The sequence below is a fragment of the Aotus nancymaae genome, unplaced genomic scaffold, assembly GCF_030222135.1.
Source record: "Aotus nancymaae isolate 86718 unplaced genomic scaffold, 86718_ANA_hifiasm-v0.15.2.pri h1tg000036l, whole genome shotgun sequence".
NCBI lineage: Eukaryota > Metazoa > Chordata > Mammalia > Primates > Aotidae > Aotus > Aotus nancymaae.
The window spans coordinates 24831128-24856746 of NW_026988450.1; the positions used below are offsets into that span (position 1 = coordinate 24831128).

The 25619-nt window shown below is 35.2% G+C and overlaps 1 protein-coding gene across 1 annotated transcript; it reads left to right on the top strand.

Annotated features, from left to right (window-relative positions):
- Positions 1-25369, top strand: PI15 (peptidase inhibitor 15). The gene is made up of 6 exons (XM_021665923.2): positions 1-84; positions 623-932; positions 18652-18770; positions 20098-20230; positions 20352-20467; positions 23878-25369. Exons 2-6 carry the CDS (start codon positions 660-662, stop codon positions 24011-24013), a joined length of 777 nt encoding a protein of 258 aa, XP_021521598.1. The 5' UTR covers positions 1-84; positions 623-659; the 3' UTR covers positions 24014-25369.
- The last annotated feature ends 250 nt before the right edge of the window (positions 25370-25619 follow it).

Here is a 25619-nt window from a genome sequence, read left to right on the forward strand (position 1 = left end):
CTTACAGGAGTTCATGCTACAACATAGCAAAGAACTTTAAATTTTTGGAAGAACAATATATTCATTTTGGCATTGTGCAGAGAGGTAAGCCATTTAGTTCAAAAAGTTTATATTGCATGCATTGATTTTAAAGTAGCTCACATTTTTTTTAAAGAAATGAGATTGGATTACTGTAAATTTTGTATGTGTTCTATCACTTGGTATATCTATATGACTGGCAGACATTATCAGCACATTCTCTGTTGTTACCTGTGATTCATTTTTCTTCACTCTCAAGGTGAATTTCAATTCCTGAAAATTTCCCACTGAAAATAAATATGCAGTAATGCATTTTGTGGTTCAGACATTTGGGGCAAATGGTTCACATTCATTTCAGTGTCAGTGGTCATGCTGTTTATTTTTCTCTGCCGTACAAAGTTCCTCTTAGGGGTCTGCCCCATGACATTAAACAAAATAAAAGAGATTCTACTGTAGCTTATCTCCTAGGCTTAAGTTCAACATTTGTTTGAATTTTTGGAGAAAGTCAAATCAAGCAATGCTCCCAAATGATGATTTTGTAAATTCATACCCTCTGGCCCTATTTTTTTTTCAAAGACCCTAACTCTACCTTTTTGCTTTAAAGCAAAGTAAACTCGGTGGCCTTTTCTCCACCCGTCAAAATGATAGCAGTCTCTGCCATCAGCAGTGCACTCCTGTTCTCTCTTCTCTGTGAAGCAAGTACCATCATCCTACTCAATTCCACTGACTCATCCCCGCCAACCAATAATTTCACTGATATTGAAGCAGCTCTGAAAGCACAACTGGATTCAGCGGATATCCCCAAAGCCAGGCGGAAGCGCTACATTTCACAGAATGACATGATCGCCATTCTTGATTATCATAATCAAGTTCGGGGCAAAGTGTTCCCACCGGCAGCAAATATGGAATATATGGTAAGAAGAAGAATTCTTTTTTTTTTTTTTTTTGAGTTCTGAATGAGAAAGTTTTCAATTGTACATTAGCAGAACCTCAAATGACCACGAGTGTTGGGTATATGGACTTTTTACATATCTTAACATAAGACTCTTATGTGTCTAATAATGTTTAGTACTGTTGCATCATAGAATCAGAGAGAGAGAGAGACAGAGTCGGAGAGACAGAGACAGACAGACAGACAGAATCTACATAGACTTTCTTCTGTGAGTTCCATAGCTACTGGTGGATTGTATCTTATGTAAGAATCATAGATAAAGAGTGGGGTATATTGACTGATCACATTTGAAAAGTCCACTTAAAAAATGTCACATGAACATTTTCTGTGCTTTATCTAATAGTCATATTTATCAGTTATGACTTTTTTTTGAAAATACTTTTTAAAATTGTAGGTTTCATATGCATGATTTATTCTCTGGGTAGCTAACTTTTCCCTTTCTTGGACAAAGCTTTTCTGACGCTAATCTATTTGTATTCTAAGAGAACATGCTGACTTTTTCTCCTTGTGATTTAATGCTTTGCCATCCAGATAGCAGTGAAGCCAGTGCATTTGCACACTGTTCCAACTTGCTGTGAACACATTCTTTCCTCTCTCTTAAAAATAGACAATGTTTAAATCATTTTATTTAGGAAGTAAAAAAAATTAGTATTGAAAGGAAAAGGTCTTGTTAAAGTTTCTATTTGGTTTTGAATTTATGCAAGGTTATGATTTAAAGTCCAGCATCTTACAATAGCACAGTTTGGAGACTGTTTAAGGCAATGAAGACCATCAATTTGGTTTTTCCAAATTGGGCTGAGGGGAGGTGGTACCAGTAACAGTTTTATATGTGCTGAACTAAAATTTGGGATTTTTATCATATTCTAGATTCGCTTATTTTATATAAATAAGTTTTATATTAAAAACTTTGGCTAGTTGCAGATACCAATGTCACAGGAAAACTAGAGACTTGCTAAATGATGTAAGAGAGTCATAGTTCAAAGAAGTACAATTTAGACTCTATGAAAATGCATATTTTAGAATTTATAAAGAAAGAGAAGATGTAATCAGTCCTGGTGTGTGAGGACCAATATAGTCTCATGATTAATAATGTGGGCTCTGTAGTCTAAATGCTAGGGTTTGAATAGTCCTGAAGTATATGCTGAATGAACTAATGACCACATTGTTTCATTTTCATCATCTCTAACATGAAGATAAAGGTGGTATCTGCCACACAGGTTGTTATGATAAATGTATGAGTTGAGGAAGAATCAGACCAGAGCCTATTGCTAACTAGATGTTCAACAAACATTAGTTTGGATGGGTTTCTTTGAACTTCTTGTGAAAGGTGCCCAGTGAAAACCCATTCAGGATCTAAAGGCAGAAACAGTTACTCATACAAAAGACATGTTTTTAGAAGGTGATGTAAATGTTTAAAAAGCAGAGGAACAAATATGTTTTTTAAATTACTAAAAATTATGAAAGAAATATGCCTAAGATGCCACACAAGCTCAGAAAGGCATAATATCCCAACTGTGAGTTTAGAGAATTTGCAGCGATCACATGACTCTAAAGTGAGGACTAAGACTACCGAGGCAGCTTTGAAGGTGAGCTCTTCTGGTTTAAATCCTAACTCTGCTGCTTACTTTGTGGCCTTGCACAAGGTATTTAACATGTCTAAGACCCAATTTATTTATCTATAAAATGAGAATAACAGTACATATAATAATCAGTCAAATAATGCAATTCACTATTTTTATCATATTGAGGTCAGTGGGTTCACCATGAGGAAAGGCATAGTTAGGTAAACACAGTAAAAGTAGGATGAAAAAAGCCACGTTTTTTTTCTAGCTTTATTTTCCCTCACTTATCAAGAATTAATTCATTCCACATGCATTTATTTAATTGCTTCCGTATGCCAAGGACTTGACTAATTGTTTCCACAGATGATCTCATTTGATAGCTCACATTCTCCGTGTGAGGTTAACATTGTGATCTTCATTTTACAAGTGAAATCACTTAGACCCAGAGATGTTAACTACCAGGCCAAGGTGGTAAGGATAATGAATGGTACCGCTGGAATTAGAATTTAGGTCTGTGTAATTTCAAAGCCCATGCTTCTCTTGGGGAGGATTTTCTCATTTGCTGCATTGAGGAAATGCCCCATAGCTGGACCCCTGAAGATGTCAAGGTATCTTTCTTTCTTTCCTTAAAATGCCTGCTGAAATCCTATAATTTCATACTCTGTTTGTTATTCCTTTCTTAATATTTTTTTCAAAATCAGAACCACTATATATGATTTATTTTGCAAGAACTAGATCCAATGCTGATTACATAGTAGATGCTTTGTAAACTGTCCTTGCCTTCAGTATAAGTAATGAGAACAGTAAGTGCTAGAAAGTAAAATACGGCTTGTTTCAGATACTCTTGTAAATACAGTGTATATACTTGACTCACACATGTATTTGTTAATTTAATATTTATTAAATATTTAATATTTGTTGAGCATTGACTATATGTTAGGCTATATAACTGGGGATACATTCATGAGTAAAATAGGCAGACAGCTTTGGCTCCCTGGGTAGAGAATCAGACAATAAGCCAGGTAAATAAATCAGTTACATAGGACGTTAGGTGATAAAGTTATGAAGAAAAATACAGAGGATGTGGTGAGGGTTTGATTTTTAATAGGTTGCCAAGGAAGAGAGCTGACTGAAAGGGCCTGGAGATGGGTGAGGGAGTGAGCCACTCTCATAGATGAAGGAAGAGAGGTAGAGTGAGGAGTCTGGACAAAGGCCCGGAAGGGGAGAACATCCATCACTTCATTTAGAAAAATGTGCTCAACTGAGTGAAATCATAAATTGGAAGGACTCTTTGAGTAAATTGGCCACTGGAAAACGTTCATCTAGGTCCCTCATGAAGACCCAGAGGAACTTGGAGGGAAATACAGTATAGTAGGTGACTTGGAGATTGAAGCAGGGACTATAAGTGACTTTAATTCTCTAGGCTAGACGGAAAATGCAGCTCTTAGTTTGACACTGTTACCTTTAGCTAAACTTGTTCAACATTGATTTGGATTGTGAGCATGTGAAAGATAGTAGAGTTTGTAACCTGTTCTATGTACCTCAGAAACTTAGGACACCCCTCACTTGATACCTCACAAATATATGTGCTCTGATCACCAGCCGTGTGTTCAAATTCTCCTCAGTGAGTGATATCACCCAAGGGAACTTCATAGAAGATAGTCTGGCTCAGGGCTTCTTCTAATTGCACCAACCTGATTTGTAATTCCTTTCATCTATAACTCTCTGAGCCTTTTACCACTCCATTTTCCCTCCCTCTGAAGTCTCTTCCTTAGCTTATCTTTTTATTTACAATCCTACCCTTCAAGCTTTTGATGTCAGAATGCTTCTTATATCCATGACCACAAGTGATTTCTCCTACCTTCGAGCTGGTATAGCGCTTCATGCTACCATAGCTTGCTTTCATCAAGTGAGTTACAGTGACTTGTGCATTTCTTGCAAACTGCCTAATTTTGAGGTTTCTGGGTGTCTATATTTACTCATTTTTGTATTCATTTGTGTTTCCTTGGGCAATTTCTTGTATATAGACAGTGATCGACCATCGTTTGTTGAATCTAGTTGAAATCCCTGTGAACTGTTATATGTTTATAATTAGCATCAATTTTGATATTATAAATGCTTTAATAGAGTTTTTTCTCATTGTTTATAATAAATTTGATTCCACATTTGAATTAAAAAGTTTTTCTTAAATTCTAAAAAAAATCCTTAAAATCAATTTTACCTTCTTTAAGTAATTGCTTATATTAAATAGTATACACTTGACTAAATAAAGCACAAGCAATTTGAACACCAGTGCTGCCATTCATCTTATGGTTGTATAATATTTTCTTCAAATATATTGTCCATGATTTTAGTAAAAAGAAAAAAACACATTTTTTGAAATATTTAATTTTCTAAAACAGTGTCTTTTCACAGAAATAATATAGATAGCACTTAAAATTTGCAAGTAAAACTTTCTACTCTTGGCTTCTGTTCTACAATTAGTTTATTGACTAATTTCCAGAGCTCCTTGGACACCAGCTGTTTTTTATTCTTCCTGAGGGCAGCTTAAACCATGACTCTAAACCACAAACCACACTAGTTTCTTAGGGTAATAATTATCTCCAAAAGAATAAAATTGCAAGACCCACACATAGAGTAAAATTTGTAGGATGTTCTCTGAATTCAAGTCAATTGAAGAAATTAATTTGAAAAACTTTGAGGTCCCTCCATGACAGAAAGAGATCCAAAGAAAACAAATATCTTTGTCTTTAAAGTCTAAACAATACAGTAAAAACAAAACAAATGGAAAAAAACCACTAAGGATATAATTCCGTATAATACACTACTGCATAAGATTGATGCAATGAAAGAGATACAGACAAATACCATGGAGGAGTTGAAGAAGGGAGCGATAATCTCTAGTTGGCAGATCATGAAAGGCTCCTTGAAGGAGGGGCATGTGAGATAGAGGCCCAGGAAAAGGCAGGGTTGGTTGTTACAGCAGGCAAAGCAATGCGTGAACAAAATATCCAGCAGAGGAAAACCATTACACTTGAGCTGTATGTTTTAAGAGTTTGGGAAAAGATTGAGGATTCCTTACTCCAAAGGCAATTAGGAAGACTGTGAAGGTTTTGGAGCAAGTTAAGGATGCGTTTTAGAAAGATGATCCTGGCAGTTGATGGAGCTGATATTGGCAGTGTAAGTGACCAGAGAGGTGGTGACCCCTGAGTAAGCAATGCCAGTCCTTCAAGCAAAGGTAAGGAAGAACTGCACAGCTGCACCAACATAAAGTGGCAGGCAGGACAACTCCCGGAAGTGTCGTGCGTGAGGTGGCAGTCTTCACAGATGGCATGGAGTGGCGGAAAGGCAGGTGAAGGACAATGGGAATATAATGATGGAAATGACCTGATCATCTTAAAACTGAAAAAAAAAAAGTAATGTAATTTTAAGAAGCTAAAATAACTATATTAATAATACAGTATCTATTTTATTTATTTGGTGCCTGCAAATATTATTTGCAGAGCTACAGAAATAAGGCTTCCTATAGATTTTTGGAAAAAAGAAAAATACTGCATACCAAAGCACAGCAGGTAGTAAAGTGACAGAAAGTATGACTTGAATGAATGAATGGAGAACAGATTAGTCCATGCTTGAAAAGAGCCAACGAACTATTTGCCTAGGATGATAATTTATGACTTGGGAATAAAGAAAAATGCTGATTTTGTTTATTTTGGCTGCGTGTGGAAGAGAATGTGGATAAGGTAAACTACTTTTTGTTTTTCCTTCTTCAGCAGTTGATTAAACACTTGTAGTGTCCATCCTTATATATACATGCGTACATCTATGTTTTAACAAAGCCATATATGGTCCCACATGGCACATTTCCTCTCATTTGGGAAGGATAACTCAATTTTCTTGCTATAAACATGAGAATTTTAACACATATAATCGAAACCTCTCCAATGCATGCTTTCATGACCACTAGAAGGCCTCCTGAGAGCCCCTGCCAGCAGGCAGTGTACTGAGAACAATTGCTGGCAGGAGTCATTTCTCCAGCACATTCAGAACTCTGCATTCCTGTTTTCCTAGTTGTAAAACCTTTTCAATGCCTTGGCTTCAAAAAGAGACTGGGCACATTTTGTAGGAATTTTCTTCCAAGGTGCACGTTGCTTAGTATCACTTGAATACGCCTGAAGAAGATAGTAACCTTAAAGGTTCTTGCCTTTTGCTCTGCTCTCACCAAAGGGAGCCAGCCAAAGGTAAGAAAGTTTCATTTGTCACCATTTTCAATATAGGCTCTAAAAAATGCAAATGTAAAAGCAATAACAGGATGTGATTCGGAACCTCATCATCAGTTGGCAGGCAGAAAAGCTGTGAATTGCAGGTAGGCCACATAGGTGGTGACTGTACTTCTGAGTATTGGACACAGTTTGCTTGGTGGAAAATGACATTTGATCACATGTAACAGTGTAGAAAAATAATTTTATTGTGTTCCTGCTGAATATTTATAGAACCTAACATCATGTTTGCTCCACAGAGAATATGCAGTAACTACTCAATAACTATTTGTAGAACAGTTAAATGAGGTCTTTTAACTTTTTCTGGTTAAAGTGTGTGACTGTGGTGCTCTAGGGGTCAAGGGTATGCAATATTCAATCACTCACTCCATAATTTTTACTCATGTTCCAGGCACTGTGTGCTCAGGGAGTCAGTGGGGAGCAAAGGGACTCTCTTTGGTAGGAAGTACTGCGAACAGACAAATCAGGTGCAGAACAGCTTGCTGAATGCTGTACTAGGATAGATACAGGGTGTTTTGGAATCCCATGGGAGGACTTAGCTCAGATGTGGACTGAGGGTAAGAAGGCAGGAAAGGCTTCCAGAAGGAATGATTTTAAATAAAAAATATACAAAATAAAGTGAGTTAAGGAAAGAGGTGAGTTTCCTTAACTCAGGAGTGAATTAAGGAAAGAGGAATTTATAGTGGGTATAGATGGATGTTCTAAGAGGGTATGTGGTACACTTGAGACATGGATAAAAATTGAGCGAGGCTTGGATTAGTGTATAGAAGAAAGAGTGGTGTTCGATGAAGTTGAGGAAGGCACCCAGAAACTTGTTTGAATTTCATTCTGAGATCCAGGGTAGTTATTAAAGGCTTTAAGCAGGGAAGTTAAATAACAAAGAAGTGAAGAAAAGATGCAGTCAAGAGGCTGTTAGGATAGTCTAGGTGAGGCAGAATTGAAGCCTCAGCTATGTTTAAGACAATAAGGATGTAAAAAAACATAAATGAGGGCTGTGAAATATGAAGGCACAAATCCATAGGAGTAAGTAGTTTACAAGATAAAGTAGAATGAGGATTTATATGGTGAGGCAGACAAGGAGGATGTCTCCATTTTTGATAAAGACAATTAAGTTTCTCTGAGTTAGAGAACACAAAACAAGGAGCAGAATTCTGGAAGCCATTAGTGGCTGCAGGTTTATCACTCAGCACACACACCTCTGGAGGTTGAAAAAAGTAGCTAGTGTGGGGGAAGGAACATTCTTCTACTACAAAGAATTTTGGATGGAAATATTCTTCGGTAGTCAAAATAAACCACTTTGCATAATAGAGGTTGGGTAGAGTCATGGAGGCAGCAGGGATTAATTATTTTATACCTGGGAATCTAGTCAACAATTATGCAAGAAAATACCCCTCCTCTTTTTTTTTTTTAATGATGTCATGAATTTAGTATTTACGAAGACCATTTACTAAGTAGTCAATGGCCATTAAATAGCTATGAACTTGAGATATTCGGTTGTCTATAAGAACTTCTGAAGAATAGTATGAAGGGGGCATGGAAGATATAAACTATCAGTTTAAAATGGTCAAGAAAGATGTTTGGCATAAAATACAACCTAGACTGTGGCTTGGAGGGATGGGATTTGAATTCTTCCAGTCTATGTTATCCATAGCATCTGAAATCAGGTACCAAGCATTTTTTCTTGACACAAATATGGCAGAATGCCCAATAAGTTATGTTTTTAGACTAAACCCTTCATAAAATCTTTTAAAATTCCACACCACACACTCCAAACTGAAGTTCCAAAGTGTTACTTAAGGACACAATTTTGTTTTCTACTAAAAAGTGCATCAAATCCACTTTCTAAATTTAGCTGAATATGAACATTCTACCAAATCTATCTCTCTGCATTCCAGAGAGATCATGTTGTCAGCAGGCTATAGGTAGGCGGAAAGGCATTTGAATTCTTCTGACCAAGTGGGCAATGGCAAGATACGAGGTTTGCTAGAGTATCACAGGAGAGTTCAACAATCTAGAAATCAGTTCTTAAAATACAACATGGAGTTGGTAAAAAAAATTAAACACATGTAGAAATCTCTTCTTGGCTTATAATTTCAATATTAAATGATAGCTGGTGGGAATTATATTTTCCTGGAAAGTGGGATGATTGTTAGACTCTATCAGGAAGTGGGTTCGTATCTTAAAAAACCACTATGTCATAGATCCTTGACTCAGTGAATCCAGTCACCAAAACCCTTCTTAGCCTCCATATCCTTTGTGTTAAACACCTACACATACCATCCTTCCCATCCAGATGTTGCCAACGTAAGCTGTCAGGGGAGGCTACACAAAGACATTTGATTTTTGAAAATCTTGGAAAAGGTAAGAAGTTTATTATTAAGGAAATGGAAAATCAAGGCACTCCCCACCTGCCCTTACTCCACACATGCACATGTGAACAGTGACAGTAAGATCATCTTGGGACCGGGAAGCCCTGAGGCCCTGAGCAATGAATTCCCATCACGGATTGCACTTTCTGGTTGGGTTACAACATGTGTGTGTTCTTCTGACAGTGAGATGCCTAGGATTTATGTGACAAATTACTCTCTAACTGCTCTAATTCTGTGGAGGTATCCTAAAGCTAACTTGGCAGAGTCAGTGGGCACATTCTCCTGCTGATTCGCATTCTCATGAACTAAGCTGCTTGTAGGTCAAATAAATGTGTGGTTTAAATGCAGACGATGTTGTTAAATGGAAAGGGATTAATTTTTAAATTTTTGTTTCATTTATAGTCACTGCTGAGATAAACTCATCCAGTCTTATGGACTGAAATACCGCTTATATGCTGATGATATTTCAAATTATATTTATAGCTCTCTCAGTTGAATTTCAAACTAATTTATTCACCTATGTACTTTTACAAAATTAAGCTCCAGATTTTCACAACTTTACCCCCATCCCTTCAAATCTTACTTTAGAATTTTTAAAATCTTTTAAAAATTTTTGGATCTTCAGAAAGTTTCATACATATTTCTCACATGTGTTATATTAGGTATTTCAATTTATAAAGCCATTTGGTTTCCGTGAATATAGAACCACTTTGTAAGTACACGTTCAAGGTCTCCAACCTTGAAATTTTGATTTGATATGTTCAGAATTGAACTAGACATCTGCCTTCTCAAGAATTCCCTGGGAGATTCTAGAGTTATTTCCTGGTGAGAACTCTAAAATGTCCTTTGAGGTAATGGTACAGGATCCCAAACCGAGTTGAGAAAAATATTATATGGTTGAAAGATCTACTTATCTGTCTATATACTGCAAGAATTAATAGGTTAAAACAAAAATTATTCTGGGGATAATTTTCATATTATCACATAATTTCACTTGACCATTCAACACTTACTTCTAGAAAACATGTGGGTACTATGGGTGAGCTATAGATATCTACAACAGGAAATGACCCTTACTTGGAATGTGCTTTATTGATTAAGAAAACTTCAAACATTGTTTACAAAGCACTTAACCAAAATATGGTTTCACAGTGCACAATTAATGATGTATAGATATAGAACACTAGAAATTTCATTCCTTGATTTTTTAATCAACAAGCTATTTAAATACTCTTTTTCAAAATATATTTTTCTTTCATCTATTCCTTCATTAATTTGTATATTAAGACTGTATTGAGCACACTCTTAGTTAGAGTTTCTTTTTTTTGTTTTTTTGAGACAGTCTTGCTCTGTTGCCAGGCACCAGGCTGTAGTGCTGTGGCACGATCTCGGCTCACTGCAACCTCCGCCTCCCGGGTTCAAGGAATTCTCCTGCCTCAGCCTCTCGAGTAGCTGGGACTACAGGCGCATGCCACCACGCCCAACTAATTTTTGTATTTTTAGTACAGACGGGGTTTCACCATGTTGGCCAGGATGGTCTCAATCTCTTGACCTCGTGATCTGCCAGCCTTGGCCTCCCAAAGTAGAGTTTCTTTTAATAATCCAGATAACAAATGATGATGGCTTTGACCAAGGTAATGACAGTGGTGGTTGTGATTAGTGGTTATATTCTAGATATACAGTATTTTGAAGGTAGGGTCAATAAGATTTGCTCTCTGAGCAGATATAGACTATAAAAAAATAGAATAGATGACTAGATTTTTGGCCTGAGCAATAAAGAGCAGCAATCAGTATACTTTTTCTGTAAAGGGCCTCATAGTAAATATATTCAGCTTTGCAGGTCTTATGGTTTATGTTGCAACTGCTTGAGTCTGCCTATGTAGTGAGAAAATACCATAGACAATATGTCACAGGCAGTGGGAATGATGTGGCCTGTCCGCCATAGTTAGCTGATTCCTGGACTAGAGAAAGGGCATTATCATTCGGATACCAGGAAGACTGCAGGAGTAGTTGGTTTGGAGGGATAGGGGTAAGGTTATGAATATTTAGACTTCAATTTTGGAAAAGTAGGTAGTTGAATAAATTAACCTGAAATTCAACTGAGAGGTCTAAAAATATAATTTGGAATAATACCATCAGTTGGTGCTTCAATCCATGAGACCGGATGAGTTTACCTGGGCAGTGAATATAAATGAAACAAGGATGGAAAAAAAATAGAAGTTGGTATGAGGACTTGGGCTGAGCCCTGGGAACTTTCCAGCACACAGAAGCTTTGGAGATAAGGAAGACTCAGCAAGGGGATAGAGAAGAAAGAAGCAGCCAGACAAAAACAGGCAAGTGTAGGATGATGAAACCAAGGGATGGAAGTGTGTCCAGAAACAGCAGGTGGTCAGGCATGTCAAAAGCTGCTGATAGACCAAGGAAGGTGATGACCTTTGATGACCTTGAAGACAGCTGCTTGGGTGGAGTAGGGATGGGGTGGAAAATCTGCCTGGGGTGGGCTCAAGAGAACATGGGAATAGCAAAACTGGAAATTTCCAGTGAAGACAACTCTCAAAAAATTTTGTTGTAAAAGAAAGGAGAAGAATGGCATAGCAATTTGAATAGGAAAAGGTTTCAAGAGATGGTTTTTACAAATATTTGTGTGCTTTTAAGATATTTATGCTGCTGGCAACGATTCAATTCAGAGCCCCTAAAAATAGTGCACCTTACATCATCTCTTTATAGATAAAGAAATTTACATGAAAGATAGTACTCGTCTTATTTAAGGAAAGACATTATTATCTTTTTTCAAACATTACAAAAATCCTTTGGCTCTCACCTTTATATTTTTTGATATATATAATATAGTGCCATATTTTGTAGTTATTTTTGAGGTTGAAGGGAATGCTTTTTAAATCAAGTTTCTTTAATCTTCTCCTTCTACTCTTACAAAGAACTATTTTAATATCATGGAATTAATCTAATCAGCACTCCCAAATTCTCCTACCCTTTCTCTTCCTCTGCCCCACCCTCCCCTTCCGTGGCCTAACAAGGCTCAGTGCTGCCCTCCTGTCTGGATTAACTCAAGTTCTTGTATATTCAGCTGTCAGTTTCCCTTACTGGGCATTTCACAAGTATTTTTATCTAATGAGGATAAATCCACTAGTTTTAAAACAGAACCACAATCATGCCTATGAAGTGTTTTTAAGCTTTTGGCTGCTTTAAAGGAAAATAATTTTGGCATCACTTAATTTTTTAATGGCTTTTTCTCACTTCTATAAGTTAGTACTCTTCTCTCAATCTAAGCAAAAGATCCAATAGCCCTAGCTAAATTATTTTTAAAATAAAAACTTGTCTATGTAAGATGCCTTTGCTTTTTATATTGTATATGTGAAATTACACATAAGTGTCCAAGAAAAAATAAATGTCTATAGAACATGCCATACAGTCTCCAATGCCATTGTTATAGCATCCATGAAAATAACTGTAAATCTATCGCCCAGAATTCAAAGCCTGATATTTTTTTATTTTTAGAATTTTGTGTATTTCAAAATGGTTTCTATGTGTAGAATAGACTTCTCAAAGGTCATTTGAATTTTCAAAATTAATATTCTTGTTTTTTCTTTAAAATTTTAACTTTGTAAATTTTTATCCTTTTCATAAGTGTAGCAAGTTTTGACAATCACATTTATTTAATGTCTGTAACCACTTGTAAGTTAAATTTCTTAAACTGCATGTATAGGTTTAATAGATTTGATTTTTTTTAGTATTTCAATTGATTTATTGATAATACTTTCCATATAGTTAAATAAGTTATGTAATTCTAAGAAATGTAGTGATTCAAGTTCACCTAAGTTTTGCAAAATTGTTGAAAAAAATTGACAGATTTTCTTATCATTTTCAATGTAAAATTATAAATTCAAGTATTTATATGCCTATAGATTTTAAATTGAAAATGTAAGACTAACATGTTACTGCAATAGAGCATTTTGTAACCATTACATACATTAGTAATATCGAATAAGCCCAGATTCCTTACCCCAAAAGCCCATTCTTATAACCTTTTTTGAAAAGTAATTTCAACTTTTATATTTTAGGGGATATATGTGCAGGTTTGTTACATGGGTATATTTCATGATGCTGAGGTTTGGAGTACAATTGATCCCATCACCCAGGTAGTGAGCATAACACCCAATAGTTTTTCTACTGTTGCCCTCCTCCCTCCCACCCCTCTCAAGTAGTCCCCAGTGTCTATTTTTTGCATCTTTGTGTCTATGTGTACTCAATGTTTAGCTCCCACTTTTAAGTGAGAACATACATTGTTTGGATTTTAATCTTAAATTTTATCTTTTAAAACATTTCTACATTTAATTTTTATATTTGGAATTAAAGGATCTTACCTAATTAAGGGGGAAAAAGTCATCTCAACAAAGTTTAGGAGCAGAGTCCCAAGTAATTTTGGGGGTTGCCTTCCATTTCTTATTGTATTTCTTATTGGCCAGAGATAGTGGCTGAGATTTAAGACATCTTTAGATGTCAGAATGCTTCATGGTCCTGGCTGCCACCATGTTGAGGATCCCAAAACAGGAAAACAGTTGATAAGACAACCTCATATCTGGTTTGGATCAGTATCATCAACTTTTTCTCTCTACTTATGGAAGTCAGTAACCTTTGACCATGCAGCAGCATTTTTTACTCGATTTTGTATTCAACTCAAGTTCTAAAGATCTCTGAACTTGATGAGAATTCTGCATTCTTTTCATATTCCTTCTATCTCTTAGGATCACAACTCTTTTGGATATTTAAATGACTTAAGTTTGAATTCTGGATATGTGTCATGTTTTAGTTTGACGATGTGATTTCAACTTCTTGTGCTTAGCAGACAACGTACTGTGTCTATCTCAAACTCTCTAATTTATTTATAAGTACAATAGCTCATGGTGAATATTTTAGTCTAGAGCTAAATCAGTCAATTTATGAGCTGACCAACTGAATGACTCTTAATAAAAAAGAATGAAGAAAACTGCTAGAAGCAATAAGGTATCCTACAAGCACATGCATGTTCTGACACCATTATGAACCATTTAAATTTGATGAATTTAAATTTATCTAATTTATCTATTTAATCATAATATATAATTTCTAGTGGGTCCTGTAAATATTTTTGCATATGTATGCATAATATTCTTAATTTTGCCTCATTTTTAAGTTGAAAGATTTAAGTGTTTATGAGCATATTATCTGTGAAAATACCATATCTATTTAGAGAGATAAGAACTAGGAAGTCAGAATGTTGAATCTGGTTCAATAAGAGTTCCGTAAATATTAGGTGTTTAGATTTTCCAAGCATAGATAACAATATGCTGCATATTTACTAGACATTTCATAGAAGTAAGTACACACCTGTGCCCTTCTTTCTTCCATTGATACATCTGTAGAGTATAATATTTTTATAATATTACATTAAATAATATTTTTTAAATGAATCCTACAAACAGAGAAATTTGTCAAATAGATTGCCTATTAACATCTGGATATTAATAAATTAAGTCAAATGTTTAGACAATTTACATCCTCATTTTCTGAACTTTCATAAGTTGTTAAATATTTCCCATAATTACACTGGCAACATTCATTACTACTTAGAGCTTCCAGATAGGAAATAGTTAATCATAGGTTCTTATAGACCCCACTTTTTTTTGAAATTTTCTATATTTTTTGTTTCTTATTTTTAAAAATTTTTTATTGATACATAATAGAAATATTTTAGGGTACATGTGATAATTTAATACATTCATATAATTTGTGAAGATCAAATTTCTATCAAACTCTGTACCCATTAATCAACTTCTCTTCATATGGTTCTGACAGCTATTAAATGAAGTTATCATTGCTTGTCAGTTTCAAACTTAAAAGATCTCATCATATTAATAAATTTAAATAATTGGAGACTAAAGGGATAAATCACTTATCCATCTTTCTCTGGGAATTGTAATCAATGGAGAAAGACAGAGAAAGTAAATGTAGGTCTTAACTTTACCAGAGGATATAATGTAATTCCCAAATTAACTTTACCAGAGGATATAATGTAATTCCCAAATTCTTACTGCTCAAGCCAGACCTTCCCCTCTCTCTCCAGTAGATGTGAGTTCTGCCTGGAGACAGAGGCAAGGAAGAGCATGGGGCCTTCTGACTTCCCCTGCAGTGGGCATCAGAGGGTAGGTCAGTCCTATCTTCCACATGGAGGCAAAGTCAACCCACTCTTTGTTTGGGACCTAACCAGTACCTGTCAGACTTTTCAGAACCTTCCTTTAGGTTCATGGAGACAGGTAGAAACCCTCCCAGTTTCCTAAAAGTAAACACAGTGACAGAAAGCAATCATCCTTCCTTCCCTGTAACTACCTTCTCCAATGTGTAATATTTGTACATAGAAATACCTAAAAGTGTGGATGTCAGCGAACACATTTTCTTCATATCAAACTTTCTTACAATAGTTAACAAAGAATGATCTTACAAGATATTTTTCAGGCATGAACTTTTTAGTTTATCTTTTTGACATACCCAATATTTAGCTTTTAAATATATGATTGAGTATAAAGATAGGATTACATATGGTAAATTACTTTTAAAATTGTTAAATGCCTTATTTTTTATTTTTATCATTTATTTTTTATTGCACTTATTTAAGGTACACAGTGTGATGTTTTGATACACACATAGAGAGTGAAATAAGGAAAAAGAAAGGTCTTGAATATGTTTAATTTTTTCAAAAGTAATCTAGATTTGCTTTCTCCATGATATGGAAAAGGCCAGAACTGAGAACGTCCCAGGCCAATAGAACATAGATCTTCCTGGCTCTGTTGCTAGGGTTACTCAAGTGTATCTAAATCACAGGACGTTAAAGATGAAAGGAACCCTGGAGATGACTTCATTCAATCTCATTTTACAGATGAGTTAACTGGGAGACAGAGATCATAATCGACCTGGCCTCAGTTGCAGATGACCTTAGCAGTGGAATTAGGGTTAGAGCACAGGATCCTTGATTAGTCACTGATCCAGATCAGCACTGTGTGTGCACGCTGTGCTAATATTTTAGCATAAGATTATAGGAAAGTGTTTTTAGCAGTTATAGAACTGAGTGCACACTCTAGTTCAATGTGTACAGAATGTGTGCATGTACTTTTTCCCAAGTAACTACAATTTGTTAAGAACATTTAGGGGACATAATTTGTTGATGCTCCATCTGAAATTCTTTTATAAATTAATTATAGTGTTTTGTATTGTGTTGAACTCAATCAATACTTTGAGAATCGACATTTTGTTAATATTTGGTCAAAAGAAGGAATATTTGATAAATCAATTTTCAATGGAATGAAACGTTTTTTAAAGTTCATTTCAGCCCCAGAATACTATGATTTTTTATATGAACTTTGTGAGTGAGTTTATTTTATGGAATCCTAGATCAATTTATGTAAGATGACTTTGTTTTTCCTAATTTAAAACAATTTCTTAGTAACTAACAAATGTCTTTTGAAAGTAGGCCCCCTGAGGTAAGAGGTTCTCTTGAAGAGTTCATCTTTTTTTTTTTCTTATTTTATTTTAAAGTCACTAAGTTAGTTTCTTATAATTAAATACATTGTTATATTAAATAAATCTATGCAATCCATTATCCTTGAGGAAAATGAAGGCTTTTCAATGATATGGTCAAGAATTCCCATGAGTTTGCTTGAAAGCCTGTAACTTACAGTGAATGCATAGCTACTAATCCTCGCCTAGTGAACACAATCTGACGGAGGAAAAGCAGGACAGCAAAGATTAGTAGGACATTTATACACCTCCTTATATAAGCTCCATGTAAATATGAGTGATTATAAAACTGTTGCTTCCTTCTTTATACAAGATCTCAATTACCACTCTCTAGTCACAATTCAAACACTATTTTTTCCAGGTAGAATAATATATAAATATTATAAATAATTTAGGAAATCATGTCGTGACATTGAACTATGATACCAATTTTAAAATAATTATGTTCAACAGGTAAATACACCATTAAATATATTACCACTAGGGAAAATTTTTTTTAAACTTCTTTTTCTATGCTGTGTATAAGAATTATAAATATTCTCTGTTCTGTGTTTTTGTACCTCATGAATTGCCAGAAAATAGATTACCATTTCAGAGCTGATTTATTACTGGCAGGTCCACAAATGCTTGACTTGATTTCCTCTTGCAGCTATGGAAATAAGTATGCCAATCCATATGGTAACTAATAAAATGAATGTACGTTAAATCCATGGCTCATTCAAATTTTGTCCTATGATGTTTTTCAATTAAAGAATATTTGTCATACATCACTAACATCCTTATTAACTTGGCTTCCTCTATAAAGGAAAGCAACAGTTGCTATTTTCTTATTTCATTTAATTGAACCATGAAGTACCATGTTTTTATAACACTATGTAGCAGTGTTACTTTTATTAGTTTGTTTCCAGTTTATATCAACAAAAATGTAAATTCTCATAGTATTATTGTTATTACCACTAATGATTCAAATTACATTACATATGTTGACTCCATGGGATTTTTTTTATACCATAATAGAGTAAAACCTTATCAGTTGCAATGTAAAATTAGACATAGTTGATTCTGGTAAAATCAATTTGAATAAATTGGATCATATTTGTTTCTTGAAATATGTTAACAACATGGGTCCTGATGGTTGTGAAAAATTCTCTCTAGGAAAACCAATGGACTTAGCTGGATTCAAATTTCAGCAGTCAGGATGAACTGTCCCCAAGTTATAATTATAGTATTTTTGTTAACCTTTTCTTTACTAAAACGAATATATCAGTGTTGGATATAGATGACACTGAAAAGGCAATAATTTTTTGTAGTATAATCATATAGTATTATAGAACTTTGAATAATAGTGGTCTGAATTTGCTTTCTTTTATTTATAGCAGTCTCAGGAACCAGAATTAAAAGAACTCTAGGAGGCCTGGAGCAGTGGCTCACGCCTGTAATCTCAGCCCTTTGAGAGGCCGAGGCGGGTGGATCACTTGAGGTCAGGAGTTCCAGACTAGCCTGGCTAACTTGGTGAAACTCCAGCTCTACTAAAAATAACAAAAATTAACCGGGTGTGGTAACGCTCACCTGCAAGCCCAGCAATCTGGGAGGCTGAGGCAGGCAGATATCTTGAAGCCAGTAGTTTGAGACCAGCCTGGCCAACATGGTGAAACCCCATCTGTACTAAAAATACAAAAATTAGCTGGGCATGGCGGCGCATGTCTGTAATCCTAGCTACTCAGGAGGCTGAGGTAGGAGAATTGCTTGAGCCCGGGAAGCGGAAGTTGCAGTGAGCCGAGATTGGACCATTGCACGCCAGCCTGGGGAAAAAAATCTAGGAAATAGTAGCACCATTTCTTTCGTCGTACTTTTTGTTTATTAGCAAATCCAGTAACGCTGAAGATTTTTTGCCCCTACAGGTTTGGGATGAAAATCTCGCAAAATCGGCAGAGGCGTGGGCGGCTACTTGCATTTGGGACCATGGACCTTCTTACTTACTGAGATTTTTGGGCCAAAATCTGTCTGTACGCACTGGAAGGTAGGAAGTAGTTTCACTGATACAGTTCATCCATATGGCTTTATTAATTATGAACGCAAGGAGGGAATTACATCAATTTCAAGTAATGTCAACAAGTATTTATTGAATACTCACTGTGTGTCAAGTACTAATGCTTGGCCTTGGAATATTTTAGATTGCTTCCAGAATTATTTAATTAGGTAAAAGGGCCAGTTCTGCTTTTCACCCTTGGAACACCCTCCCTTAGCCTTTTTTTTTTTTTTCTTTTTTTGAGTTCACAGAATCTTAGGGTCAAGCCTGTGCTGTATCGTGACCCCTCCATATCAGGAAAAAGCCCCATGACTGTGCAGAGGCCATGTGTGTGTGTGTGTGCGTGCATATGCATGTGTATGCAACTTTCCTCATAGTTGCATATACTTGCATATACATAAATATATAAATAAAAATGTATGTGTTTACATATATGTATTTATACACCCATGTATATGCAGGTATATGCAGATATGAGAAAAGCTATTCCCATTGCTAGGATAATTTTTCTCCCACTGTGTAATGTCATTATCCAACACTCCAAAGACCCATCTCCTCCAAATAGGGAAATAAAATAAGCGTGCTATTATTAAAATTAAGGGAATTCAGGTCAGGTGCAGTGGCTCACGCCTGTAATCCCAGCACTTTGGGAGGCTGAGGCGCGTGGACATGACGTCAGGAGTTCAAGACCAGTCTGCCTAACATGGTGAAACCCCGTCTCTACTAAAAATACAAAAATTAGCAGGGTATGATGATAGACACTTGTAATCCCAGCTATTCAGGAGGCCAAGGCAGAGAATTTCTTGAACCCGGGAGGCAGGGGTTGCAGCGAGCCAAGATTGTGCCACTGCACTCCAGCCTGGGTGACAGAGCAAGATTCCGTCTCAAATTAAAAAAAAAAAAAATTAAGGGAATTCAGACTGCAGACCAAAAGGAAAAAACGCACCGAGTTCTAATATTGTGACTACTTTGATATATCTAATTCTGGATTATTTATAAAATTCTGAAGGAGGGAATTTTTGACTTGGATTAAATAAGACATTGATGATTCCTGAAAATATTTGCATTTTCTTTGTGGAATGGCCAGACACATGTTTAGATAAATATAGAATCACTTGCTCCAGCCCTGGGCATTTCCATGCTTGGCCGTACTTGGAGGAATAGAGGACTCGACTAGGTGGAGATCATGATTGTGAGGGGTGGATGTGCTTGTGGATCACCATGAATAATCTGCAAAAAGAACAATTTACAGTGTAACATGAGTCTCTTATATATTACCACTGCTGTACTCTAATGTCTTTCTTTTCTTGATATGCAGATATCGCTCTATTCTCCAGTTGGTCAAGCCATGGTATGATGAAGTGAAAGATTATGCTTTTCCATATCCCCAGGATTGCAACCCCAGATGTCCCATGAGATGTTTTGGTCCCATGTGCACACATTATACGCAGGTTATTTCAATTACCTTGTTAATTTTGGATTCGAACTTTTAAAGTATGCTAATACTATTTTGGTGGACATGCATTGTCTTAGCTCTGACTTCTGTAATAGTATATTGATTTATTTTCACAGATGGTTTGGGCCACTTCCAATCGGATAGGATGTGCAATTCATACTTGCCAAAACATGAATGTTTGGGGATCTGTCTGGCGACGTGCAGTTTACTTGGTATGCAACTATGCCCCAAAGTAAGTACCAGGTTGGATTCTATTTCCTGGATTCTTTAAAGATGTTGAATAACCCTAAGCTGATAGGTATCTGTGACAGGTAAGTGAGTAAGACTTAGCTAGAATAGCCTCTAATCCTCAAATCCACCATCCTTCCAATATTTCTGAAAAACGATTAGCTGACAGGTTTCTTTTCACAAAGACAGGGATTCTAGTCTAAAATTGTAGGCAAAACAATTTGAAATGCTGGGATGCACTAAATTCTCCTTACCATATGTTTCTGTTATGGTAATTGCAAAGTAAACACTGTACCACAGAAACTTTTAATAGCTATATAAAATAAATCAAGAAAGAATCTTCCATGACGTTTTCATCTATCAGTACAAAAATGTTGGCTTACCTTTTTAGCAAAGCATTGAAAGTGAACTCCTTCTTCCTTCTCTTATTTTTTAGATTAAAAAGTCCACAATTTCGTCCTAGGGCATACAAAAATGTATTATGGAAATTTATCAAACATTATAAGATATGGTCATATTTGTGAACATTCTTTATGAGGATAAACATTTATCAACATTTGGTAACATGCCTCTTGATTACAATAACTCTTCAGATGATAAAATGTTTCAATATTTATACACAATTCTGTTCCCATTTGGAATAAATACCAAAATGTGCAAAGGATTTATGACACTCTTGGTGTCTTCCAAAGTAAGTCTCAAACAAAGAATTTCTCCAGCTATTCCAGCATGGGGAGGGAATGAGAAAATGCTTCACAAATAACTGCATTACTCATTTATATGGTAGTATGCCAATGGCAGTGTTTTTACAAAGTTAGAAAAATAGTGATTCTCCCTATGTTCTCCTCTTCATAATTATTAGAATGGGAAGATTTGGAAAGTAGACTGTGTCTGCATTATTATAAAAAGCATTAAAATTCTACATTTGTATGAAATTTTTAGTTTCACACATTGCATTTTTCTATGAAGCCTTTACCCTTTCTACTTGACATAAATAGGCCAAGCAGAATGCAAATAGTCTAAGAAATTTTTGTTTCATTCATGTAACTATTCATTTTTGGCTAAGAGTTATAATTTTCTAATGTTATTGATGAGATACATTATTGCTTTATAGGTCCAACATGCTACATTTCAGTGGTAATAAAGAACAATTTTTCTGGAAACTAAGTAATGAAGAAGGTTTTAAAATCCTGATTGGTAGCTGAATATAATTCTTCTGAAGCTAATATGAAATTACGTCAAGTCTAACTGTTATTTCGTGGAAAAAAGAGAGAGGAAGAGAGAGAAGGAGGAATGGAAACAGGGAAAGAGATAAGTGAGGGAGAGAGAGAGAAAGAATTTAATTAGAATAGCATAAAATAAAAGAATGACTAGTACAAGTATATAAATTGACTGATTCACTGTTTTAAATATAATTATCCTCTATGCAATAAAATCTGAGATTTATGTAAAAGTTTATAATATACAATATGTAACAATTTTACTTACAATACAATTTTATTTCCAAGTTTCTGTTTCTAAAATTGTGTTCTCCAAAAAATGTGTGGAAAAACAAATTGATGAAAATATGAAATTAAGGTTGCATTGGCTTGGGCCATATGCTTTTATAGCTTTGGGAATATCCAAAGAGGGAGGATCAGGTGCGATGGCTTACGTCAGTAATCCCAACACTTTGGGAGGCCCAGGCAGGTGGATCACCTGAGGTCAGGAGTTTGAGACTAGCCTGATCAGCATGGTGAAACCTGTTTCTACTAAAAGTACAAAATTAGCTGGGCGTGGTGGTGCATCTCTGTAATTCCAGCTATTCGGGAGACTGAGGCAGAATCGCTTCAGCCCTTGGGGTGAAGATTGCAGTGCACTCCAGCCTGGGCAACAAGAGCAAAACTGTCTCAAAAAAAAAAAAAAAATAGAGGGAAATAGGATTATGAACATAGCATGGTACAGGATTAGGATAAGAAAGTGAGCTACACTCATAAGATAATGGGCCCCCTTGGGCATTTCTGAGCAAGTCCGTGATGGCATCAAAATTATGCTTGAGGAAGCTGGTCCTTAGAGCATAATGTAGAATAAATTTAATAGAGGTGGGCAGTCTTAAAATCTCATCTCATTTTGTAATACGAATAATTAGTAAGTTTTTCATTTTATAGGTAGATTTTCCCGTATAAATATTCTATAGATAAAAGTCTGAATTTTTAACCGACTGGTTGATCAAGATATTTTCATATCCTGTAGATACATTTTCTGAGTCACTGCTTGGTCTTAGTTGGGTCTTAAGGAAGATGAAGACTTCCTGTTTCACATTTTAGCCTCTTACCTATTGTTGTCTTATCTTCAACCCTGACTTTTTACCAATGACAACCAAATTTTCTCCTGAACATTCAAGTACCTTCACATTGCTGTCTATATTGCTATTTCTTAGTATTTTAGTTACTTACCACTAAACTACTGAAAACACATTTATTAACTTCTCCTATATAATTAAAATAGCAAAATAACAGTATGGCATCATGGCTGTTTTTAACTCTGTTTAAGCGGATATTTTGGGTTATTATTATGATCATGGCCATCAACACAGTGAAAGAAAAATATTGACAGCACAAAGTAATTCAATTAAAAGGTTCAGTATTATCAACAATCTAACAGCACTAATTTAAAGAAATTAGTAGCTATCAATTTGCATATGAAATAAAACTTTTGGTATCACTTTTAATTGTTCCTGAGAGACATTGTTCTTCCAATATGACAATAATGGTATATTGGTTTATACCATTTTACCACATATGAAGTTTTTCCTCATTTCATTTTCTGACAATTGAGAATCTAAAATACTTTACAGCTTTAGAAGCAGATCTCATGAACATATCATGTAAACAAATATATGATAAATGTATATCATAAACATGGTATATGGTAAACATTTATCATGATAAACATGATATATTTTGTTTATATGATAACTTCTTACTCATTTCATTTTTTTAAAGTCTCCCAGAATATACTATTTTTTTCTTAACCATCCTTAGATGAGCATTAGTATGAGTTTGAAAAGAGTAAGTTTAAGGGAATATGGCCTGAGTATGTGCTCTAGAAAGCTGCTGTAGAAGGAGAGAGATTTGAGTGGAATGAGCCTGATGTCCCATGACTCTGTGTCATCAGGTGTTGTAGGGATTCATTTCTTAACTGTAAATGAACATAGTATCAACAATACTCAGAGAGAATATATTTTAAAAGCAAGATATACAGAATAAGTTACAATTGAAATAAGAAATGATGATAACTTTTAGTGACTTTCTTAAACAACTTCTTGAACAGATCATCACATGTCAATACATGTGAACATATGGCTTAAGGACAACCTACTTTTAAAAAATGGGTGGGTTGCACTAATGCTATCTTTTTTGTTTTCCCTTCTAGGGGCAATTGGATTGGGGAAGCACCATATAAAGTAGGGGTACCATGTTCATCTTGTCCTCCAAGTTATGGGGGATCTTGTACTGACAATCTGTGTTTTCCAGGAGTTACATCAAACTACCTGTACTGGTTTAAATAAGCTTACTTTTTTCCTCCAGGAAATATAATAATTTCTGGGAACATGGGCATACATATATATATATATATATATATTGGATTTTGCACATATTTTGCATATTTTATGATAATCTTGTTTTCCTTTTAGTATTCCTTTGTATAAATTAGTGTTTGTCTAGCATGTTTGTTTAATCCTTTGAGATATTTGAAACATCAATTTCTATTTTCTGACCTCTAAGCCTAAATTAAAATATTGTATATGTAATGATGACATAGTTGATGCATCCAATCCTAAAACTTACATTCCAAAGGAATTATATCATTATGTTCCTAAGGAATAAAATATGTATTTAACCTGTGTGTGTATGTATACATATACATATATATGTATATGGATTTATATATGCACACAAACATATAATATGTGATGTAACACATAGATAATAATATGAGTCAGTAGCCAACTTGAGGGAAATTTTAAAAAGACTATTCTCAAGTTTATGTAAGGTGATGGGACACCTTTAGCACCCATTTCTATAATACCCACAAAGTGATAATTTGTAAAATAATACTTAGTGGTATCTGGAAATAATAATTTAATTAAGCAACCTGGAGATAGTTTTTATTTGAGTCCACCAAAGGATAATGCCAACTTATATCTTACGTAAGTTCTCAAATCATGCCTTTTGCTTAGTCTCATTTTATTGAATCGGTAGTCATGAGTTGATTACTACATGCAAGACACTTTGCTAGTTGTGTTCTGATAATGCAGAGATAATTAGACATGGTTTCTGCCCTCAAGAAGCTCACAAAAAATATTCAGGAAATAATGCAGACTAGTGATTTTACTATAACATTATTTTTGAAGGGAGCAGACACAGCAGTATTTACCTGTAGGTGGAGCAAGTAATGAACCATGCTGTACTATAGATACACAAGGTTTGCTTCTCATGGAAATTTAATTACAATACTTGGAATGAGAAGGGCAAGGGAATAATTAACAAATGCCAAGATTTCTGGAGCAGACTGTACACCTGTCACTTTGGAAAACAGAAAGCAAAACCCTCAGAAAACTAATGAAGTCCAAGAGAAGTAAAATTTAGGGGACAGGCATGAAAAGGGTAATTGCACATAACTACCAGATGGAGAGCTTCAGAATGGCCTATCCTGAGGGTCTGGTACGTCCTGAGGCCTGTCAGGAGATGAAGGATTCCAAGAAGAGATGTGGAGGTGCTGAGGGCACCTCTGTCTCTTCATTGTTTAGCCTATCATTGAATGAGTCTACTTATCATCTTGAGTCTGTGAGTATTGTATGAAAGATCCATCGTGCACACCTCATACAGTCATGACTTTGTTAGAGTAGCCTTCTTCACATGCTTTCTAAGGGCTAGTTATCAACTTTATTTCTATGTTTCTGTAGAAGAAACATTTTCAGTTCTTCATTGAGTTTGATTATGAAAATCCATTCAGAGTCACTATGAAAATTTTACTCATGTAATTTGGAAATGCCACATTTTCCTATTCATGACATCTCTTTCAGAGAGGAGAATACAACATCTTGGTCAAGATACTTAACATATTGCACTTCAAGTACGTGTGTGTATGTGTTATTCAGGTTGTGTAATGCT